At 38.4% G+C, this 19476-nt stretch overlaps 1 protein-coding gene across 1 annotated transcript in view; it reads right to left on the bottom strand.

Annotated features, from left to right (window-relative positions):
- LOC139314307 (receptor-type tyrosine-protein phosphatase V-like) overlaps positions 1 to 19476 on the bottom strand; it is a 54857-nt gene that overhangs the window by 26580 nt on the left and 8801 nt on the right. Inside the window, exons 4-19 of the mRNA XM_070939893.1 lie at positions 18608 to 18874; positions 17616 to 17885; positions 14505 to 14774; positions 13455 to 13721; positions 11788 to 12057; positions 10521 to 10790; positions 9547 to 9816; positions 8800 to 9069; positions 8279 to 8551; positions 6502 to 6774; positions 4289 to 4561; positions 2429 to 2701; positions 1567 to 1848; positions 1338 to 1472; positions 886 to 1096; positions 543 to 610 (exon numbers count right to left, since the gene is read on the bottom strand). Coding sequence (XP_070795994.1) covers positions 543 to 610; positions 886 to 1096; positions 1338 to 1472; positions 1567 to 1848; positions 2429 to 2701; positions 4289 to 4561; positions 6502 to 6774; positions 8279 to 8551; positions 8800 to 9069; positions 9547 to 9816; positions 10521 to 10790; positions 11788 to 12057; positions 13455 to 13721; positions 14505 to 14774; positions 17616 to 17885; positions 18608 to 18874 — 3942 coding nt within the window. The remainder of the gene's footprint in view (positions 1 to 542; positions 611 to 885; positions 1097 to 1337; positions 1473 to 1566; positions 1849 to 2428; positions 2702 to 4288; positions 4562 to 6501; positions 6775 to 8278; positions 8552 to 8799; positions 9070 to 9546; positions 9817 to 10520; positions 10791 to 11787; positions 12058 to 13454; positions 13722 to 14504; positions 14775 to 17615; positions 17886 to 18607; positions 18875 to 19476) is intronic.

Below are 19476 nucleotides of genomic sequence, written 5' to 3'. Positions count from 1 at the left end.
GCCTTCTGCGAATGCGCAGTAGTCGCACATTATGTCCAGGTGGGTGGGTGGAGCCTCCCACAATCGCCGCTACCAGTTCGTGCGATCCAGATAGAACTGGCTGAATCCCACCACTGATCCCTTCTATATGTAGGACATGAGTAGGCTGAACCTGAGGGTAGCGTCAAATGCATCATCATTTTGGAACTGTTACGCTCCCACAAGAGACCCAAGTCCAACCCCATGAATTCTGTTCACCCTTATCTAGCACTAATTTGGTTTGACCATTAGTAGATCAGATTGTGTATAGGTAGCATATAATAAACTTTTAGTGCTTTGAACTTAATTCCTATCCCTGATAACTTGCACCTGATACTCTATGTCCTACATGGCAGTAAAATGGAAACTTATTTCTGGATTGACATGCAAAGGAATGGACAATTGGTAATTTAACGAGATAATTTAATATATTCCTTTGAATATTTGGGAGGAGAAACCCTAATGAAATTAGATAGAAACTAGACCTCTATTTAATCCAGAATCTAAACAAAAATACAATTTACCTGAGAATGCTGTGAAGGACACTTTTGGAGTGTGCTGGCTGTATCTAGTAAATGCAGCAATGCTGAACCTATAGGAACATTGAAATAAAACTTCTGATGATTCTATTTACTGACTTACGCTTCCAGTAATTTATTGCATTTATATTATCCCCATGCTTCTCTCATATCCATTCTTTTATTCTCACAAAAATCTAGATGGATGGGACTATTATGATTGTTAAATACTTTCAATAAGGAAATACTAGAGGCTAGTTGCAAACTCCTTCAAGGTTCCTAGGTGATGACTAATGAAACTTAAATGAATCTCTAGTATTTTACAGCATGATTTTTTTTACATTCCTACCTGTACTGTGTATTTGTTTTTAGCTTTCCATTGCAAGTTGCTCGGGAGTGGCTGCAATCTTCTCCACCCACAGACACTGGCCAAGCCTTGAGGTTGGTGCTCTCATTAAGATGAAATGGGTTTGGCAGCAGCATAGCCAAATATGAGTCTTCCTGCCCATAATAGTGGTCATACCATGTGTGGGAAATGATTTCTTGTGTAGGCCTTAGTACTGGAAAGATAGAAACAAGCATTGCAGCATTAAGGCCAGTGGTGGGATTCAGCCAGTTCGCACCACTTCGGGAGAACCGGTTGTTAACTTTCTGAGCAGTTTGGCAAACTGGTTGTTGGAAGAAATCATTAGGGCAGAGAACTGGTTGTTAAATTACTTGAATCCCATCACTGATTAAGGCCATAGGTAAATTAGGAAACCTCTCCTACCAAGCAAAGCACATAGAGAGGTAGATACTTACAAGACTCATTGGTGGTGACTACAATTCCATAATACTCTATAAGACCATTTTCTTCACTAAACATATCTGGAGAAATTATTATTCTGGAACTGGCATCAAACTGTGGGAGATCCATTCTCACAGGAGGTGGAAGAACTGCAGCAGAAAATAAGAAATGTTGCTTGGAACTGATAGATGCAGCACAAAGTCTAACCCTTGGTACAATCAATGGTGAGATTAAAATCAATACCTTCCACAGATGTGTTGCATACTATTGTCACAGATGGACCCTTTATGTCATTCCTACCAACAGCATTAATTTGGATTTGATAGGAGGTATTTGTAGTCAGCTCTACCAGAGTAATATTAGTTTGGGAAACAACCAAAGCTAGTATAGGTTGTTGGAGGATTCTCTTTGGAAATGTATTCACAGTCAGCTCATAAGATTTAATGTCATTCTCAATGATCGTCCAGTTTAGAAACATACTGGTGGTGTCAGGTAGACATTGCAGGTTCTTCACATGACTGGGTTCTAGAGAGACAGGACACAATCGACTGAGCAAGTTCAAATTTATCTGTCTCTATGACAGTTAATAAATATTTGCAATACAGGAAAAAATGGAATAGAACAAATTCTGCCTAATTCACACTATTTTGTTCACAACTTTAGTGGAAACAAAAAGCCACTGAAATCACAGATGCTTTGTACCACAAATGTATGAAAATCCTGATTCTGATCATTGGAATTTGGAACATATACAGCCTTGCTTCTTAAAACTCTTATGCTGATCCATCTGGATCAGCTGTAAAAGATTCTACAATACTTGCACAATTTGATGGAAACTTCTTATATCCATACGAATGCCAGATAAACTTTCTTCATTCTATTTCAAAGCATAGAATGAAGAAAGTGTCTCTTGAATTCTTATGGATTTGAATTTTATTACTTAGCATATTATGGTTGACAATTTGGCCTAATGTTCTCTTCTGTTTCTTGAGCTTCAACCAATTTTATGATGTCCTAGCAGTAATCAGGATAATCCAAGTGAAAGGATAAGTCTGGGGATGAAGATGGAAATATGAATGTCCCGGAAAGATGAACACATACCCACCTATTGGCATTACTATCATTTCAGAACTGTTCTTATATGGTCCAGCAACACAGGTGAGGGATATGGAATAATTTCTCCCTGGAACTAGTCCCTGAAAAATATGCCGGACTTGCCACTGAGTCAAGGTGTGATGCTGTAACAAGGTGCTATTTTCTGGATGCCACAGCTGCAGCTGGCAGCGCTCAGGTTTGCTGACAGGTTTTGCCCAAGCCACAGTCAATACAGGGTTTCCCTTCTCAGCCTTTACAGAGAGCTTCCTGGGAACCAATGGGTCTGGTTTATTAAAAAAAAAAGCAATACAGAATGAATGAGCTGCAAAAATAATAATGCTGATGTAACATTCTACAATGAAGCCCTGAACAATGAATAATCTCCTACTTGCTTGTAACAGAGATTGATCTGGCTGCCATGGTGCACAGTCATTATTCTATAATTACACACAAAACTCAGTTGAACTGCATGATCTCCAAACTTATAACGGGAACATTGCCCAAGAATAGTTTGTCCATGAAAGACTGTTCAGAAACTATTCAGTCCAATAGGTTAAAGGAAGAGCCATGGTGGTGTAGTGGTTAGAATGCAGTACTGCAGGCTAACTCACTGCTTACTGTCAGGAGTTTGATTCTGACCGACTCTAGATTGACTCAGCTTCCATCCTTCTGTGGTCAGAAAAATGAGGACCCGGGTTGTTGGAGGGCAAGATGCTGACTCTATAAACCACTTAGAGAGGTCTGTAAAGCACTATGAAGCGGTATATAAATCTAAGTGCTATTGTTATTGCTGTTGCTATTTTTAAAACAAATGTTTTACAATTTTTAAGATATCAGGCCTTTTTTTTTACAAACATGTTCACACCATCTTTAAAGACTTAAGTCAGTTCTTTTGACTTAATTTAATGAGAATTTCATGAAAAACAATGGGACATGGTGCTGTTTTAGACAATATTACATTCAGCAAAAATCTGTTTGATTAAATCTATTTTTACAAATCTAAATCTATTCTTTAAAAATGTTATTCAGTTTAAATCTCTCTTTGCAGAAATGATTAGGGCTATTCTTTCAAAAAGTTCTCCTCTCCATCTTGTGCAGAAGCCAGAAAAAAACGACTGAGATACTCAGTGCCTGCACAGATTTTTCCAAATCATTTTGGGTTCATTGATTGATATCAATGCTATAAATTACTAGAACTGAATTTAACTTCAGCTGATAATCAACCATCATTACAGCATAGATGGACAATCATTTTGGCTTTCAGGATCATACATGTTGGTATGTTGTGAGTCCATCATTCATATATTCATGTCTATCTCTTTTGTCTTATTCCATCCTGATATCTCAAGCAATTTTGAACAGAATTTCTAATTAAAATGGGTAAAGAAAGTAAAAAAAAATCCCTCCTTTGTCCTAATCACTCACTACTAAATACCAATTTTCTGTGGGGAAACTAATGACTTTGTCAATAGGAAAACTAGACCAAATTTAGAACCCATGTAAATTGCCAAGAAGAGTTAAGACACTTCCATCATATTAGGATTTCCATTCCTCATTCTTCAAAAGCACTTTAGGGCTGATTGTCTTCTTTCTTCCACTTTCAAAATGGAGTACAGATGACAGTGAGGAAGGAATTGGAGGGGAGGAGGGTGAAAGAATGCCTGTAAATTATAAAGACATGGTGCTTGGCAGCGGGGAGCCCTGCTTTGCTAAAATTTGAAATATTCCACAGCAAAGCCAGTAATAAATTGACTGAGTTTCAGATACAACTGACATTGGAGATTCAGGAGCTCTGAAGTAGATTTTGAATTGGTTTAAAGTTCCTATCTGGAAATGTCCATATGTGGACAATGAAGAAACTCAGACTCACATGTCCAGTCACTGGTGTTCCCTGAAGATATCCGATATGGCCCTGCTATGGAAGCAACTTCCAGCAAGTATTTACTTCCTGGGATGAGGCTTCCAAAGGTGAAATTAGTAATGTCCTTTTCTACAGATACCTTGGCTACCACAATGCCCAATGCAGCATTATAGAGTGTAAGTACATAGCCACTTTGATCTCCTGCAGGAGGTTTCCAGGTAGCACTCAGCTTGTCCGTATGTCCTTTATTTGACAGAAGCACCATGCGAGGAGGTAGAGGACCTAGGCAGAAGAGAAGTCAAATGGAAGTTATGTGTATCAATAGGAGATACTAATTTAACAAACAAATCAGTATGAATTTATATCTTTTACATGATGAATATTGCCAGCAAAGAATTACTGACACTATTACTTAAGTGTCAGATCTTCCTTCTAGTATAACGTTAGCAGCAGCTCAGATCTCAGATACAAACTCAGACACAGTATTTTTTTTGGACAAGTCAAATGTATTTGCCAGTGAACTAATGGATTCCAAACACCTGTTCTTAGATGCAGCAATTAATTATTGATTGTATTGTAAAGTTCTATGATTATTGATGGAATAGATTTAAATTTCATTGGGAAAGACCCTATTGGGAAAGGCTGAAGGCAAAAGAATGGGACGGCAAAGGATGAGATGGTTAGATAGTGTCATGGACGCAATGAACAGGATTTTGGGCAAACTCTGGGAGGCAGTGGAGGACAGGGGGGCCTGGCATGCTATGGTCCATGAAGAGTCAGACACAACTTAGTGACTGAACAACAAGATTTAAATATTTCCCTTGTGCCTAGAAAAATGGATAATAATTCAGCCATTATTTGAAGTGAGTGTGTCCCCCTGAGGCCTTATTTTGGGATCATATCCCACATTGCCAGAAGAACAGGATCAGATATTTGCTAGTTGAAACCAAGCAGAGTTTCGAGGCTCCATTTCTAAATTGACCAATTTAGTCAATGGACCATGAACTAATATGGGAGCAGATGCTAATCTTTTGTATTAAAATTGCTACTGGGTTTAATTAAATCTTGGATATATTTGGCCTCCTTGATTCCAATATTTACTGATGCAAACAATTTCCTATGAAACTATGCAAGCTATGGAGATCAATATTATTCCTGATTTGACCTAAGTGAGGGAAGTGTCAGCCATTTCAAATGAAATTCAGGACCAGTATTTCTTAGCTTCAAAATGACAGCATACTGCGTTGCTTGGAATGAAACTGCAAACAAAACTTGTTTATTCAATTAAAAATTTCTTGGCCATATGTACACATTTTGGTCTATGTTTTAAATCAGTTTCTGAACCCTGTGTTTGTTCTGGATCACAAGTAGTAAGGGGATTTATCATTTTCAAAATTACAAGAGCAATTGAAGAACGAGCCGAGGTGGCGCAGTGGTTAGAGTGCAGTACTGCAGCTACTTCAGCTGACTGCTAGTTCAGCAGATCAGCGGATCAAATCTCACCGGCTCAAGCTTGACTCAGCCTTCCATCCTTTCAAGGTGGGTAAAATGAGGACCCAGATTGTTGGGGGCAATATGCTATTTAGTATACTGTCTTTGGTGTAAGCCGCCCAGAGTCCTCGGAGAGTGGGCGGCATAGAAATATGACAAATAAATAAATAAATAAATAAATAAATAAGAAACAGGAACTCACTTGTGCTGGTTTCTTTTATTCATAAGAATTCTACTTTGTTTGGAATATATGACGCTGTTTGATGACTCTGATTTAACTATTTCTTCTCTGATGAAGGAATTTTTTTACATTATTTATCTAGTAACTTATTATGGTGGAGGAAGAAATATGTTTTTGGGAGGGAGTTTACTGAAGTGGAAGCTTACATGACCAGCCTTAGAAGAAAAATTTATAGTTGGGTATTTCTGAAGAGTATAGAGATTATCAAACACTCAAGAATGAACTAAGGGAAAATATTAGGATAACTTATTTTATCATTAGGATGAGGACAATGGTAATCCAAGTTGTGGCTATTTGTCTAATTGACTTATTTATTTTATCTTGTAAATTCATTTTATTATCATGTAAGAGTATAAATTGCTTTGGGCAAACCCTACTGTCTACAACTGAAGTTACACATATGAGAAGCCAATCATTATAACAAGGGGCAGTATTTTAGAATCATATATGGCAGTAATAGAGGAGCATGATCTTGTCATCATTTACTCACTTGTCCAAGCACTGAAATTCCCTGCCGAAGTCCTATGAGGTCCAGCCTTTGAGAGAATCTCAAATAAGTAATTGATTCCAGGTGTCAGACCTGAGTAGGTAAAATTAGTGGAATCCCTTCCAAGATATGCTTGTGTTGCTAAAGTGCTAGATCCTGTGTAGTACAGTTTCAATTCATAGCCATCCAGTCTTCCAGAAGCTGGTGCCCAAGCCATATGCAGCCTGTTTGGGTGCCCTCCATTCCAGATTTGCACAGAGGAAGCTGGCAGTGGAGCTGTAAAGTAATTAAGAATTTATCTGATTTACTACTGGTTCTGTGGGCATGGCTTTGTGGGCGTGGTATGGTTTGTGGGCGTGGCAGGGGAAGGATACTGCAAAATCTCCATTCCCACCCCACTCCAGGGGAAGGATACTACAAAACCCCCATTCCCTCCCCACTCCTGTGGGAAGGATATTGCAAAATCTCCATTCCCACCCCACTCTGGGGCCAGCCAGAGGTGGTATTTGCCAATTCTCTGAACTACTCAAAATTTCCGCTACTGGTTCTCCAGAACCTGTCAGAACCTGCTGAATTTCACCCCTGAGTACTACTAATTATGTTTCTATGTATGTATATAAATAAAAATATTTATTAGATGTATAAGTTGTACTTCACATAAAATAGAAAAGTTTACAAAACAAGATAAAAAACACAAAATTATAAAGATTTAAACCAGCAGTCAAGAGCAATACCTTATATCTACCAAATAACAAATATAACTAGCACTCTTATCCTGAGCACACAGGAGAGTTTTGAACAATGGGCAGAACTACAAAGTTGAGAAGGATAGGTGTAAATTCTGCTTATTGTACTCAATTATCAATAAACCTAACAAATTCTATTAATTTGTTCAGTTTATTGATAATAAGACTGGTCAAAGTCATCATCAGAAAGTTGATCTACATTAAATCAAACCACTGAACCTTCCTACTCACTATTTTATTGTCAGCAGCTCTCTAGCTTTAAGCTGAATCAGGTAGACTTAATTTTGAACGCATACTGTAAATACATTAAGCTTTATCCATTCTTCTTCTTAGAATTCATTTTCCTTTTTCCCAAAGGAAAACCACCCTGCTTTTCTCAAACTGGTATCTCCCAGATCTGTTAAACATCAACACTTATATTTACCAACCATGCTGGCTGAAGGTTATGGGAGTTGAAATCCAATACAAGGCACCAAGCTGAGAAAGTGAAAGTGAAATTAACCTAACAACTGAAAGAAGTAAGAACCTGCTGTAGATATCCTTTTTATGTGAATAAATCGCCATCTTATTTCCATCACTGCAAACAGTTGAAAGGGTGTTGGCCACATCAATATGTTAATACGTAAACTTGCCTATCTTGTCCCTGACAGAATACACATGAGGATTTAATGTATATCAATGTTGATAGGATTTTTTAATCTAATGGAGCAAGCACATTTACAGATTACTTCCTGTTATTAAGACCTACATTTCCTTTCCTCTAAGTACATACAGAAGAGGGACCAAATCAATCAAGAAGAATAAAAACTTTGTCAACTTGGGGATATATCCAATTGTTTGATTTAGTAGGCTTCAGGAAAGGAAATGTGACCTAATGATCAGTGGTCAAGCTTGTGGAAGAGTTGGATAAAGAAAATGGAAAAAACACTGAGGAAGAGTTGGATAAAGAAAATGATCTTGAGAATAGAGTTGTTCAAATAATGTTATAGTCTCATATCTATGAGTAACAGTACAGCCTAGACTGTCAGACTCACATGTCCACTCAGCAGCAATGGTGGAGGAGGCCTCAGCATGTCCTTTCACTGAAATAACCTGCACAGCAAAATGGCTTCCTGATGGCAAATCTGTCCAAAGGAAATCCTGGACACCTGGGCCAATGACACGAACTCTCTTCATGCCTGGAGGATCCAGGCTATACAGAATCATCCTGTAGTGGTCCCGTCCTCCTGGAGGCTCAGTCCAAGATGTGTACAGCACAGATGAATTGCCCATATTGTTCAGAGTCAGGTTCACAGGAGCAGCAGGAGCTACAGTCAGAAAGAAGTTTCAGTCAGAAACTCTCTTCATGGTACAGTAATATATATGGTGACACTATAAAATTTAATCATTATCTTCCAATGTGAACAAGACTGAACTGAAGAGTAGGCAAGTCCATGCAATCTAGGATCCATCAATATGAGAAATCTTAAGGCTAAAGAAATCTTTTTGCATCAGAATTCATTCACTGCACCTTATTAACAAATTCAGAGATCAATAATCAAGATATTACACTTACCTGTGCAAGCTGAGCTGTTCCGGGAAGCAGAGCTGTAGGGTCCAGCCAGTGACCACACTGCAATCAGATAGCAGGTCCCAGGGGCTAGTCCCACAATTGTAACATTGGTGCTGGTTTTCCCCACAAACATGTGATTACTGGTATCTGTAGATCCCTCTTTCGATACAGAAACCATATAACCGTCTCTCTGCCCAGCTGGGGGCTTCCATTGCACAGATAACACTGAAGAACTGTGACTGATCACCTTCAGAGAAAGTGGCAACAGGGGCACTAGAAGAAGCAGCACAGGTGACATCAGAAAATGTTTGCTGAACAAAAATAATTAGACAAGTGCAAAGTCTCATTGGTTTTTTTTTTATTGTCCCATTAGAATAAATAAGATATAATTATAGGGCAAGAAAAAGGAAGTATTAGATAGGAATGAATACAATATGGAATGTGAACATTAACACTAGAAAAGGTAAAAGTCTCATTTATTGACTTAGTGGAACTAAAGGCCAATTCCTCTTTCAGTATTGTCTGGTGCAAACTCAAAAGGCAGGGGAGAGAAAATACAGAACGAATGATTATCTAGCTCTTAATATCTCACTCACCAACATATGATACTGATAAGAAACAATAGCAGCTGTGCTCCTTCTGTCAAAACTAGCAATTGGAGATAGATCTCTTAAAATATTTGCAGTGCCAACCTATTTCAGGCAGAATAAACAGGATGGGAAAAGGGGCAGAAGGGGCCCTACATTATACCTGTGTAGCCAACGGCTGTTTGGGAAGAAATGTAGTGAGGTCCAGCTCTGGAGACAATTTCAACACGATACCGAGTCCCTGGCACCAGATTATCCAAAGTCACCTGTGTGGTTCCATGTGGTACAGACACATTCTGTATAATGGACAGGGATTCCTCTGAATAGAGCTGTACCCAATATCCTCGTCCTCTTCCTGATTCAATCCAGCTCACAATCAGTTGCTGGGGATTTTGGCTGCCTTTCACACTGACATTTGCCAGAGATAGAGGATCTATAGTGATAAAAAGGTTGGCATATCAGAGTCAGATTTTAGAAAAAGGCAGGCATGATGCATTAACCTCACAATAGCTGATTCACAGAACATATTCACCAGCTCTGTGACATCTTGGATTCATTCTTCATTTCAAGGATTTGCAAAGCTGGATATATTCCAGCAGATTTTCATAATATGAATTAAATATTATCTTAATGATATAACATATGAACATGAAGATACCGGTCATAAGTTAGTGACAGGTAACTAAGACAGTAGAGCAGGGATGAGCTAACTAGAGTCTCCTAGCGCAGTTTTTTGCAGTTCCGCTGGTGTTATTGCAGGAAGTTGCAATTTCTTGATGTATTTTATAAAATTCTTGGACATGGTACCAAGTGCCCCAATGACAATGGGTATCACTATACCATGTTTCATCCATAATCACGTAGTTTTGATGGCCAGGTCACAATATTTCATGATTTTTTTCCATCGCCAAAAATGCTCCCCCGGTAACAAGATAAATGCGAAATTCCTTTTGCAGATTAATGGAAATGAAAGATTACTGTAATTTGTCAAATGAGAGCAAGGATATTGCAACAGCTTATGCATGAGTAGCTTCGACATCACACTACACCTTCTTAGCCTTACTGAGATGTTAGTCTGCAATAAAACTGTGTGTTCAGGAAAGTCTCATTATTTGCAGAAACAGATTGAATACTCACATGTCCATGCAGAAACCACCTGAGATGAAGCTCGGTAAGGTCCTGCCATTGCTGTAACCTCCAGTAAGTACTGACTGCCAGGTTGAAGACCTTCAAATGTAAAATTTAGCATGCTTGGCCCAATTGTGATGTTCCTCTGCAAAGGATGTTCCAGACTGTAGAATCGCAGGAAGAACTGGTCTCTATCACCTAGAGGCTGGTCCCAAGAAGCAAAAAGGCTGCTGGCCCACCTGCTACTGGCCAGCATCACTCCTGATGGCACCAAAGGATCTGAAAGAAAGAGATTTATCTACTACTAAGCTGTACCATTCCAGGATGGCGAATTCAGGTGATGAACAGATGTTTATTTGGAAGGAAAGATTTCTAAGTAAAGAAGTGACTTATCTTGGAACACTCAATAAAAGTAGTAAAGATCACATATACAAAGGTCATTTAATCAATATATTGTTTCTGGGCTATAAACATCCAGATACCACTAGATAACAGAAAAGAGATACAAAAACTCATCCAGATACAGGAACCCTAGATTTATTCTTGCCTTGTAAACGTCTCTGGAGATTCTCAGTCATCCAAGTCATGGTTGTCCCAAAGGTGCTTTTTTGAGAGGCAACTGGACTTTTCTGGACTTTTTGCTTTTCATTCAAGAATCGTCTTCAGATCTGACTGGATGATATAAATCCTTCCATTCCCCACCATCCAGAAAATCCAGTTGCCTCCTGAAAAAGCACCTTTGGGACTTGCTTTGTAAACTATTAATTGTAAACTACTGATGTGAATTAAGATACAATTAATCTATTAAAATGAATTATGGTGATACAATTACTTTTTGAACAAATTGCAAATACAAAACTCAAATATGATATCTGAAATCTTGGGCAATCTGTGGAATTTGGATGAAATACTGTTACCTTTCTAAATCATCTCGAGCTCTTACCTCAGCAAAAATCAGGCCAGGTCCTTACAAAATTCAAACTCACAAATATTCTCTCATTTCTACCTCTGCTTTTCCTCTTCCTGCCTTTATTTGCAATGAGATGTTTATGTTTGCTAATACCTTTTCTACTTGTGGATATATAACTCACTGAAAGTCAAACAAGAACAGGAGAAATCCTCTGCTGCAATAATTTGATGTGTGGGACTGCATCTCCCAGTATGGTAAATGGGGGGGGGGTTGGGGTGATGGGACTGTAGTTGAACATAGATGAAAAGTGTCACATTGGAGAAGGATGCTTGGTTCACATACTACTGAGAATGGTGGCATACTCACATGTCCAGTCACTAACTATTTGAACATGAGACTGAAATGGTCCAGCCACTCTTGCCAGCTTCAGAGTATACTGACGTCCTGGGATTAGCATTTCAAAGGTGATATTAGCTTCTGCCAGAGTCAAATTTTTTATCACTAATTGGGACTTGGTTTCCAGAAGAGCTCCTACATAGACGCCTCCGCTTTTGAAGGGATTCTGCCAAGAAGCATAGAGCGACCTCATTCTATGACCATCATTGCTGAGTTTCAGGTGCTCTGGAGGCAAAGGATCTGAAGGTAGGAGAAAGGAACCAATATCAGACAGGTTATACACTATAAGCAAATACTTACAATTAACTATAGTTATTTCTTAGACAGTTGTCTAGAAATTTCCTAGACAGTTGCCTAGCAACATCTGTCCTGAAGGAAACATGGAATCTTAAACCCAGACTAGTTGATTCTCAGGCAAGTCTTAATCACAAGGCTCTGAACAGCTGGATCCTACTTGTCATTGGAACAGACTGTGCATAAAAACAACCCGCTAATGGTTGCATGTTCTCCCTATAGATGCTTTATTTATCTAATTAAAAATTAATAACAAAATAAAAGTTGGAAAGGACCCCCCGCCCCATTCAAGCAGGAGACCCTATGCCTTTCCAGACAAGTGCCTGTCCAGTCTCTTCTTAAAAGCCAGTGAAGGCCAATAACTTCTGAAATAATCCATGCCTAAAGTCTTTCAGGCATAATGCTTATAGAATTATATGCATTTTCTTCATCCTCTATAACATGAAATCATGTACAGCAAGGAATGCCAAACCCAAATCTTATGTGGGCTCCTATGCTCATTAAAACAAAACAAAAAAAAAAACCAAATCAGCTTTTGTGTTGCAATATTAGAAAAGATCATAATTGCTAGAACAAAAATGTACAATTTTCTCAGGAAAAGTGAAGTCAAGGGGCACATTTTACTCTGGACTATTTAAAGGGATGAAGGAGAACTGTCTGCAAGAGTTGAGACATTATTTTTGCCTCACCCACAATCTTTACTTTAAAAAATGAAACACCAAATATTTTGGCCTTTCCCACTTGGGGGCAGGGGGAAGCTCCCTCATGTTTTGTAAAATGGTAGCTTGCTTTAAATAGAGAGGCTCCATTCTCAAAGGCAAAGGCACAAGATAAGCTTCTCTTAATCAGCAGGACAGTTGTCCATGAGCTATGCCCAGTACCTTTGGTGGTCCTATTGCTCTTTTTTAGAATTTCCACCCTTTCACATTAAGGCTGTTATGGTTGCAAGCTCTTGCATAAGGGTTAAGGTTGAGAAGTTGTGCTGATTTTAACTTTCCTATTCAAGCCAAGGTTACACAGTTTTATGGTGTAGATACATATACACAGATAAATATTTTTCTGATGTTGTTTGGAAGAAAGACTGTAAAGCTAAACTACCAATACTATATTCATTTCATTACCTAGGTAGGTAACCTCAATGTTGCTACTTAGTTTGGATAAAGGAATGTCTGCAAGCAAACAACCAAGTTCAGAATGCACAAAACTTTGCAATAAAAAAGGATACTGGATAACTGCATTTTTTTGCATCCCTGATGTATCCCCCTCCCATTTTTTTGTTCTTTTTTTGCCCCTTTTGGGAACCTGTCTACATAACGGAACAACATTGCTCTCCTGACACTCACATGTCCAATTGCTGAGATGCAGGGGTAGAGAAGTGTGGGGGCCTGCAACGGTGCAGATCTCCAAGGCATATTGAGTGCCTGGTCTTAACCCTTCATAAAGTTGGCTGGAGGACTCCTTAGGCAATGAACTGTTTTGCAACATTACGAGGGGCTTCACGGTATATAACGTTGTCACATAACCAGTCCCAGCTGCCTCTTGCCAATGAGCCTGAAGCATGTAGGCACTGCCTTGATTCAATAAATTCCCACTAGATGGAGCCATGGGAGCTGAAAGGGAGAAAAAACAACAACCCAGAATATTGTGTGCAGGCTTTCTTATAAAAGACCTGGAACAATCCAAGATGGGAAACTATGATCTGAGGAATGGCAGAGTACAACAAAAAAAGGGCCTCCTGACATAGCCTATAATGGTTGTTCTGGCATCCTGCTATTCAAATCACATGTTCATTCTCCTTCTCCTTACTATAATCCAGGGGAGATTATTTGGTCCCATACCGAATTGTAATTTCAAACTAGACAGAGGTTATGAGGCACATTGTGTCCACCATCATCACAGCAACTGATTGGAATCTAATCTAGCAGGGGTGGATCACCTTTGGTTGCACTCTCTTGCGCTTTCTTTTCCTTTTAACTGCCAAAAATCAAGATCACATTTTTTCCATTTTGATTGTGAAAACACAACAAAACTGTAGAATATTCTCTACAATAAACAAACATTATTTTTTTAAAATTCAAGAATTTCTTATTATTTTTTATATCTGTCTATGTATCTTGGGTAAGCCACTTTATGTCACTGCTTTTGCTGACTCTTGCCTCCCATTCCACAATGTCCTAAGTGCTGCCCTCAGGAGCCAAATACAAATGTACAAACCCCCCCCCCCAACAATCCTGGAGGACAATCTCTGGAAGGAAGATAATGCATCTTTACTTCTCTCTGTCGGTGTCACCCTCAAATCAAACATTTGCAGGCAGGTATTTTAGAGGTTACTTTGCAAAAAAATCCTCCCTCCATTTTTTCCCTCTAAGATCTGAAATTCAGCTCTTACTTACAAGTCCAGGCAGAGATGCTTTTTGCTGTTGCTTTATGGGGCCCAGCAATAGCTGTAACCCAAGCAGTATAGTGGCTTCCAGGAGCCAAGTCAGTAAAGATGACGTATGTGCTGTTCCCGCCCACGGATACATTTCTGACTATAATGTTGCTGTCTCCTTTCTGCAGAATCACCAGATAGGATTCTCTTTCACCAGCTGCTGAGTTCCATGAAGCTTTCAAAGTACCTCTGCCGTAGTTGATCAAATTTACATTGTCTGGTTTCAGGGGGTCTATTAAAAGATGAAAGGAAGAATCAACATTCATAATAAATAAATTAGAAATTATTCTGATTGCTCATGCCCAGCTAGATACCCTCGAGACGTATTGGGTTATAATTTACTTAATCCCGTCAAACAATCAATGGTTGGTACTGATAAAAGATATGCTGTACTTTAACACAAGTCATATGTTAGACCCCTTGCAGTTTGCCTTCTGAGCCAATAGATTGGCAGATGATGCTGTCATTATGTCATTACACCACATTTGGCAACACCTTGAATTTATGCACTGGTCCCTTGCATGGACTTCAGCTCAATGTTCAATACCATCATTCCAGAAATTCTCTACTCTAAATTGATCCAGCTCACTGTACCTACTCATACTTGTAGGCAGCTAATCAGTTTTATGACAGATAGGAAGTAACAGGTGATGCTAGGGAAAATTACATCTAGTACCCCAGGCAATGAGCACAAGTGCCTTTCAGGACTGTGTGCTCTCTCCATTGCTCTCTTCCCTATATACCAATGATTGTACCTCAAGAAAACCTTCTGTTAATGTTCTGAATTTTGCAGATGATACAACAGTCATTCGAGACAGTGAAGAGTCTGCATATAGATAGGAAGTTGAACAACTGGCCCTGTGGTGCAGCCGTAACAATCTGGAACTGAACACGCTTAAAATTGTAGAGGTGAGAATGGATTTTAGAAGCAGCTCTTCTATTTTACTACCTCTTACCATATTCAATAGCACAATATATTGAACATATATTGAATAGCACATATTCAATAGCACAATAGCAGCAGAATCCTTCAAATTTTTGGGTTCTATTAATCTCCCAGAACTTGAAATGGACACTTAACATTAAACCATCATTAAAAAGGCACAACAAAGAATATTCTTCCTGCGTGAACTCAAGAATGTCTGAGGAACAGTTGATACAGTTTTACAGAGAAATTATTGATTCTGTCATTTGTCCTTCTATAACTGTCTGTTTTCAGACAGGCCAGGTACAGACTCAACTGATACTTAAGACTACAAAAAGAACAACTACAATTAGCCTGCCTTCTATAAAAGTCCTGTATATTGTGCTGAGTCAGAAGGAGAGCTGAGAAGGTATCTTCAGATCCCTCATATCCTGGATCTAAATTGTTTCAACTCCTCCCCTTGGGATGGTGCTAGAGGCCATTGCAGGCCAAAACAACTAGATTCAGGGACAGTTTTTTCTCTTGGGCCATCAATCTACTGAACACCTAATTCTCACAGTGCTGTCTAATGTCTATGTATACATACCATGTAATAGGACTGTAGTAAATTATTTATCATTATTTTTCTTACTCCCCATTATTAGTATTATGATTATCATTATTCTATTACTTTGCATGTACACCGAGAGTTTCTGCACCAATTTCCTTGTGTTTACAATCACACTTGGTTAGATAACACATTCAATTCAATAGATCTGGAGATCATTAAATAGGGCAACTCTTGAGTAGAATGCATCTCCTTTATTTCACACAATTCATCTCCCTACTTCACACAAAGAAGAAACTATTTTTAAATAAACATTCTAAAGATCTATCACTCAATCAATCATAACTCTTCAAATTCTCAACTGCTCACATACTTCCTGGTTCTATGTTTCATCCTTGAAAATAGACTAAGATCTACTTAGCATGATAGACTCTATAATGGGAAATAGAAGTATCAAAACAGGCATATTTTTCCAGACCACATCCAACTGAATACTCAATCAGAATGGATCTTTACTGCTCTGGATTGCTCAAATAGATAAGGATATATTTAGAACATGAATCCAATATGCAGGAAAATGTGATATAGTTTTAATTAAAAATATAATGGCTGTAGGGGAAACACAGACTTCAAAGAAGGAACAGAACACAGTCCTTTTGAATATAAAGAGTGAAAGGAGGATAAAAGACTCAATTTGTATCATGTTGATTTCCAGAAAGAACTGAATTCTAGAAAGTAAAACAAATAATAACTGTCACAACAGTAACAATAATAATTTCCCCTTGGAGCAAATTCTCTCTCTTCAGTGAGGCTGAGAGCTATAAGGACAACTGCCTTGCTATCAGAAGCTTCAAACAAACTGCCAGATGTCAGCTGAGAAGATGACAGCTCCAATGTCCATTAATAGTAATGCAAACAAAAAATTATGAAAGAATTCACAAATAATTTCAAATAATAAGTGAAAAAGTACAGACTAATTGAAAAAATACAGATACAGTACCTGAAACACAACATACCAGACAATAATTATTGAAAAGGGGGAAAAGTGTGGTTCATAGATCTAGCAACACCAGGAGATAGTCATACTGATGAAAAATGAATAGAAAAAGTAACAAAATATCAGGGTTTGCAAATTCTGGAAGAAAATATTAGTATTAGAACACAGAGACAGCTTAATGCTAGGCAAAGGGATCCGAAGGAACCACCTGCTTTAAAAATTAAGCATCAGTTGCAGTAGGTAAGTTGAGTGAAAGTACATCCAGTTAGCTTTTTAAAATTCTAAACTTGTGACTACATAAATAAAATATATATAGTTTACCTATTCAAAAGGACAATTTTGGAGGAACTCCTACACTAGGGAAACATAGGTAGAGAACAAACATCATAGGTCTCTCTTTATAACCAGCCTTAAAAATTCCATCTATTCATACGGAGAGTATTTGCTATCCTTATAAAGCAATAATAAATAAAGCTTTTGGCCTCTTAGAACAGAAACTCTCTATTCTCACACAGGTAATTGTGAAACTCTTCTGAAATTCATCTGATTCATAGGGTCTGCCCACTTCCAAGTATTGTAAGCAAATGGATTGCTGCATACTTACATGTATAAACAGTGATATTGGGACCCTTAACCAGGTAAGGCCCAGACAAAGCTTTAACCTCCAGGTAATAGGATGTTCCAGGCTCCAAGTGCTGGAAGGTGTAGTTAGTTAGGCCTCTCTTAAGTGACACTGTCCTGCTGTCAGCAGGGGTGTGCAGGTTCTGCAGAGTGAAATACAGCCATTCTGCTCCCTCTGAGTAAGTCCATGAGGCAGTCAAACTGGAGCTGGAATTGTTGTTCTGGAATGTCAGAGCCTTGGGAGGACTGGGAGCTGTTGGCACAAAAGAGAGTCAGAGAGAGTCATCACTCTAAGGAGGAATCCATCTTTCTCACAAATCTACGGAAACAAGTAGCCTGCACTGATAAATTAGTCTTAGGAACATGGAATTGCAACTACCTTATAAATACGTTCATAAACTACCTGAATCTGGAAGGTTTTTATTTAAAAAAATTCAGCCTACTGACATATACCTTTTCTAGGCCAAAATGGCCTTTGACTGGTTTGTTTGACTTGAACAAATATGAAAGTTGGCTTAATTAAGTTAACATCTAAACTGTTAAAATTAATGAAATGAAATATATTTCACTTATATTTTATTAGAGGGAATTGTTTCTCTCTTGTACCATTTAATATTATAATTTGAAATAACTTTTGGAGGGGTTCTGCACTCAAATCTTTCAGATATACTTCAAACTGTGCTGCTTTGCTTCAAAAGAAAAGAAATTCTGTCTTGATGATATATCATCTTTTGTCCTGAAGATGATATATATATTTGTCTATTACAGGAGCTTCTTATGGTTTTATCAAGTCTGGCTCAATAATGCTGACTTACTTTCTATATCTGTACCTCACAAACTATTTATGAAACATACATAAACAATCAGGGGACATGGGCCTATTGGTACAGCTGGATGGATTCTGCTAATACTTTCACTTGCACATAATTGATTTTATTCTCTAGCCCACTGGTTAATCTACCCATTTCCCAATACCTGTCCATCCTCGTGAATTGGTGCTTGCTTTGTAATATCCAGCCCATGTGGTGATACGGAGGGCGTATTCACTGCCCGGTAAAAGCTTCTCAAAGCGGAAAGTGGTGGTTCCTCTAGCAATGGTTGCATTCTTGACAAGAGCCTGTGAATCTATGTGGTAGAGATCCAACTGGTAGACATCTTTCCCACCTGGGGGTTCACTCCAGGAGACCAATAATACTGAAGGACTTTCATGACTCAAGATAACATCCCGCACAGGTAATGGTTCTTAAAATAAAACACAAGTTCAAAAAAAAAAAGTTGTCAATGAGAAAAGGCATCCATACCAAGATGTTACATTTTCACTGATCATACCTGAAGCCCTCATGTTAACATACTCCCAAATGTTGCTGCAGTGTTGACTTGGCAGTTTGGTAATAAATAAAAAAGGTGGACAATGAAAGTTTAAGCATAATTATTGAGAAAGGTGATTCTTTTGGTGCATTCGTTATTAGGCAAGGGAATTCTCAACCTATATGCAAATAGTCACGTGCACGGAATCTATATGCAAATAGGCAGCTTATTCTCCATTTTGTTGCCACTTCCTTGAAACTTTCTTGACAACGAAAGTTCTGAATTGTACTAAAATAGGATTTATTCCCCCCCCCCAAAAAAACCCACCGAGCAGGTTTCTGCTGATGAGCACATCCACCTTTCTAAGATTATAATAAACCTGAAAAGCCTTTCTATGCAAAAAAAATGTTGTATATAGTTGAACATAATCACCCACTTCAGATGGGCCAACAGAAAATTATAAACTACCTCTGCAATGAGTGGCTACTGAGGTTCCTATGTCCACAAAGACAATGTCAGAATGTTGCAGTGCTTAT

This window comes from Pituophis catenifer, unplaced genomic scaffold (genome assembly GCF_029215685.1).
Source record: "Pituophis catenifer annectens isolate HBS135680 unplaced genomic scaffold, rPitCat1.0.hap2 SCAF_3, whole genome shotgun sequence".
Classification (NCBI taxonomy): domain Eukaryota; kingdom Metazoa; phylum Chordata; class Lepidosauria; order Squamata; family Colubridae; genus Pituophis; species Pituophis catenifer.
The sequence above is the reverse complement of the archived record's forward strand: the minus strand, read 5'-3'. Positions and strand labels throughout refer to the sequence as shown.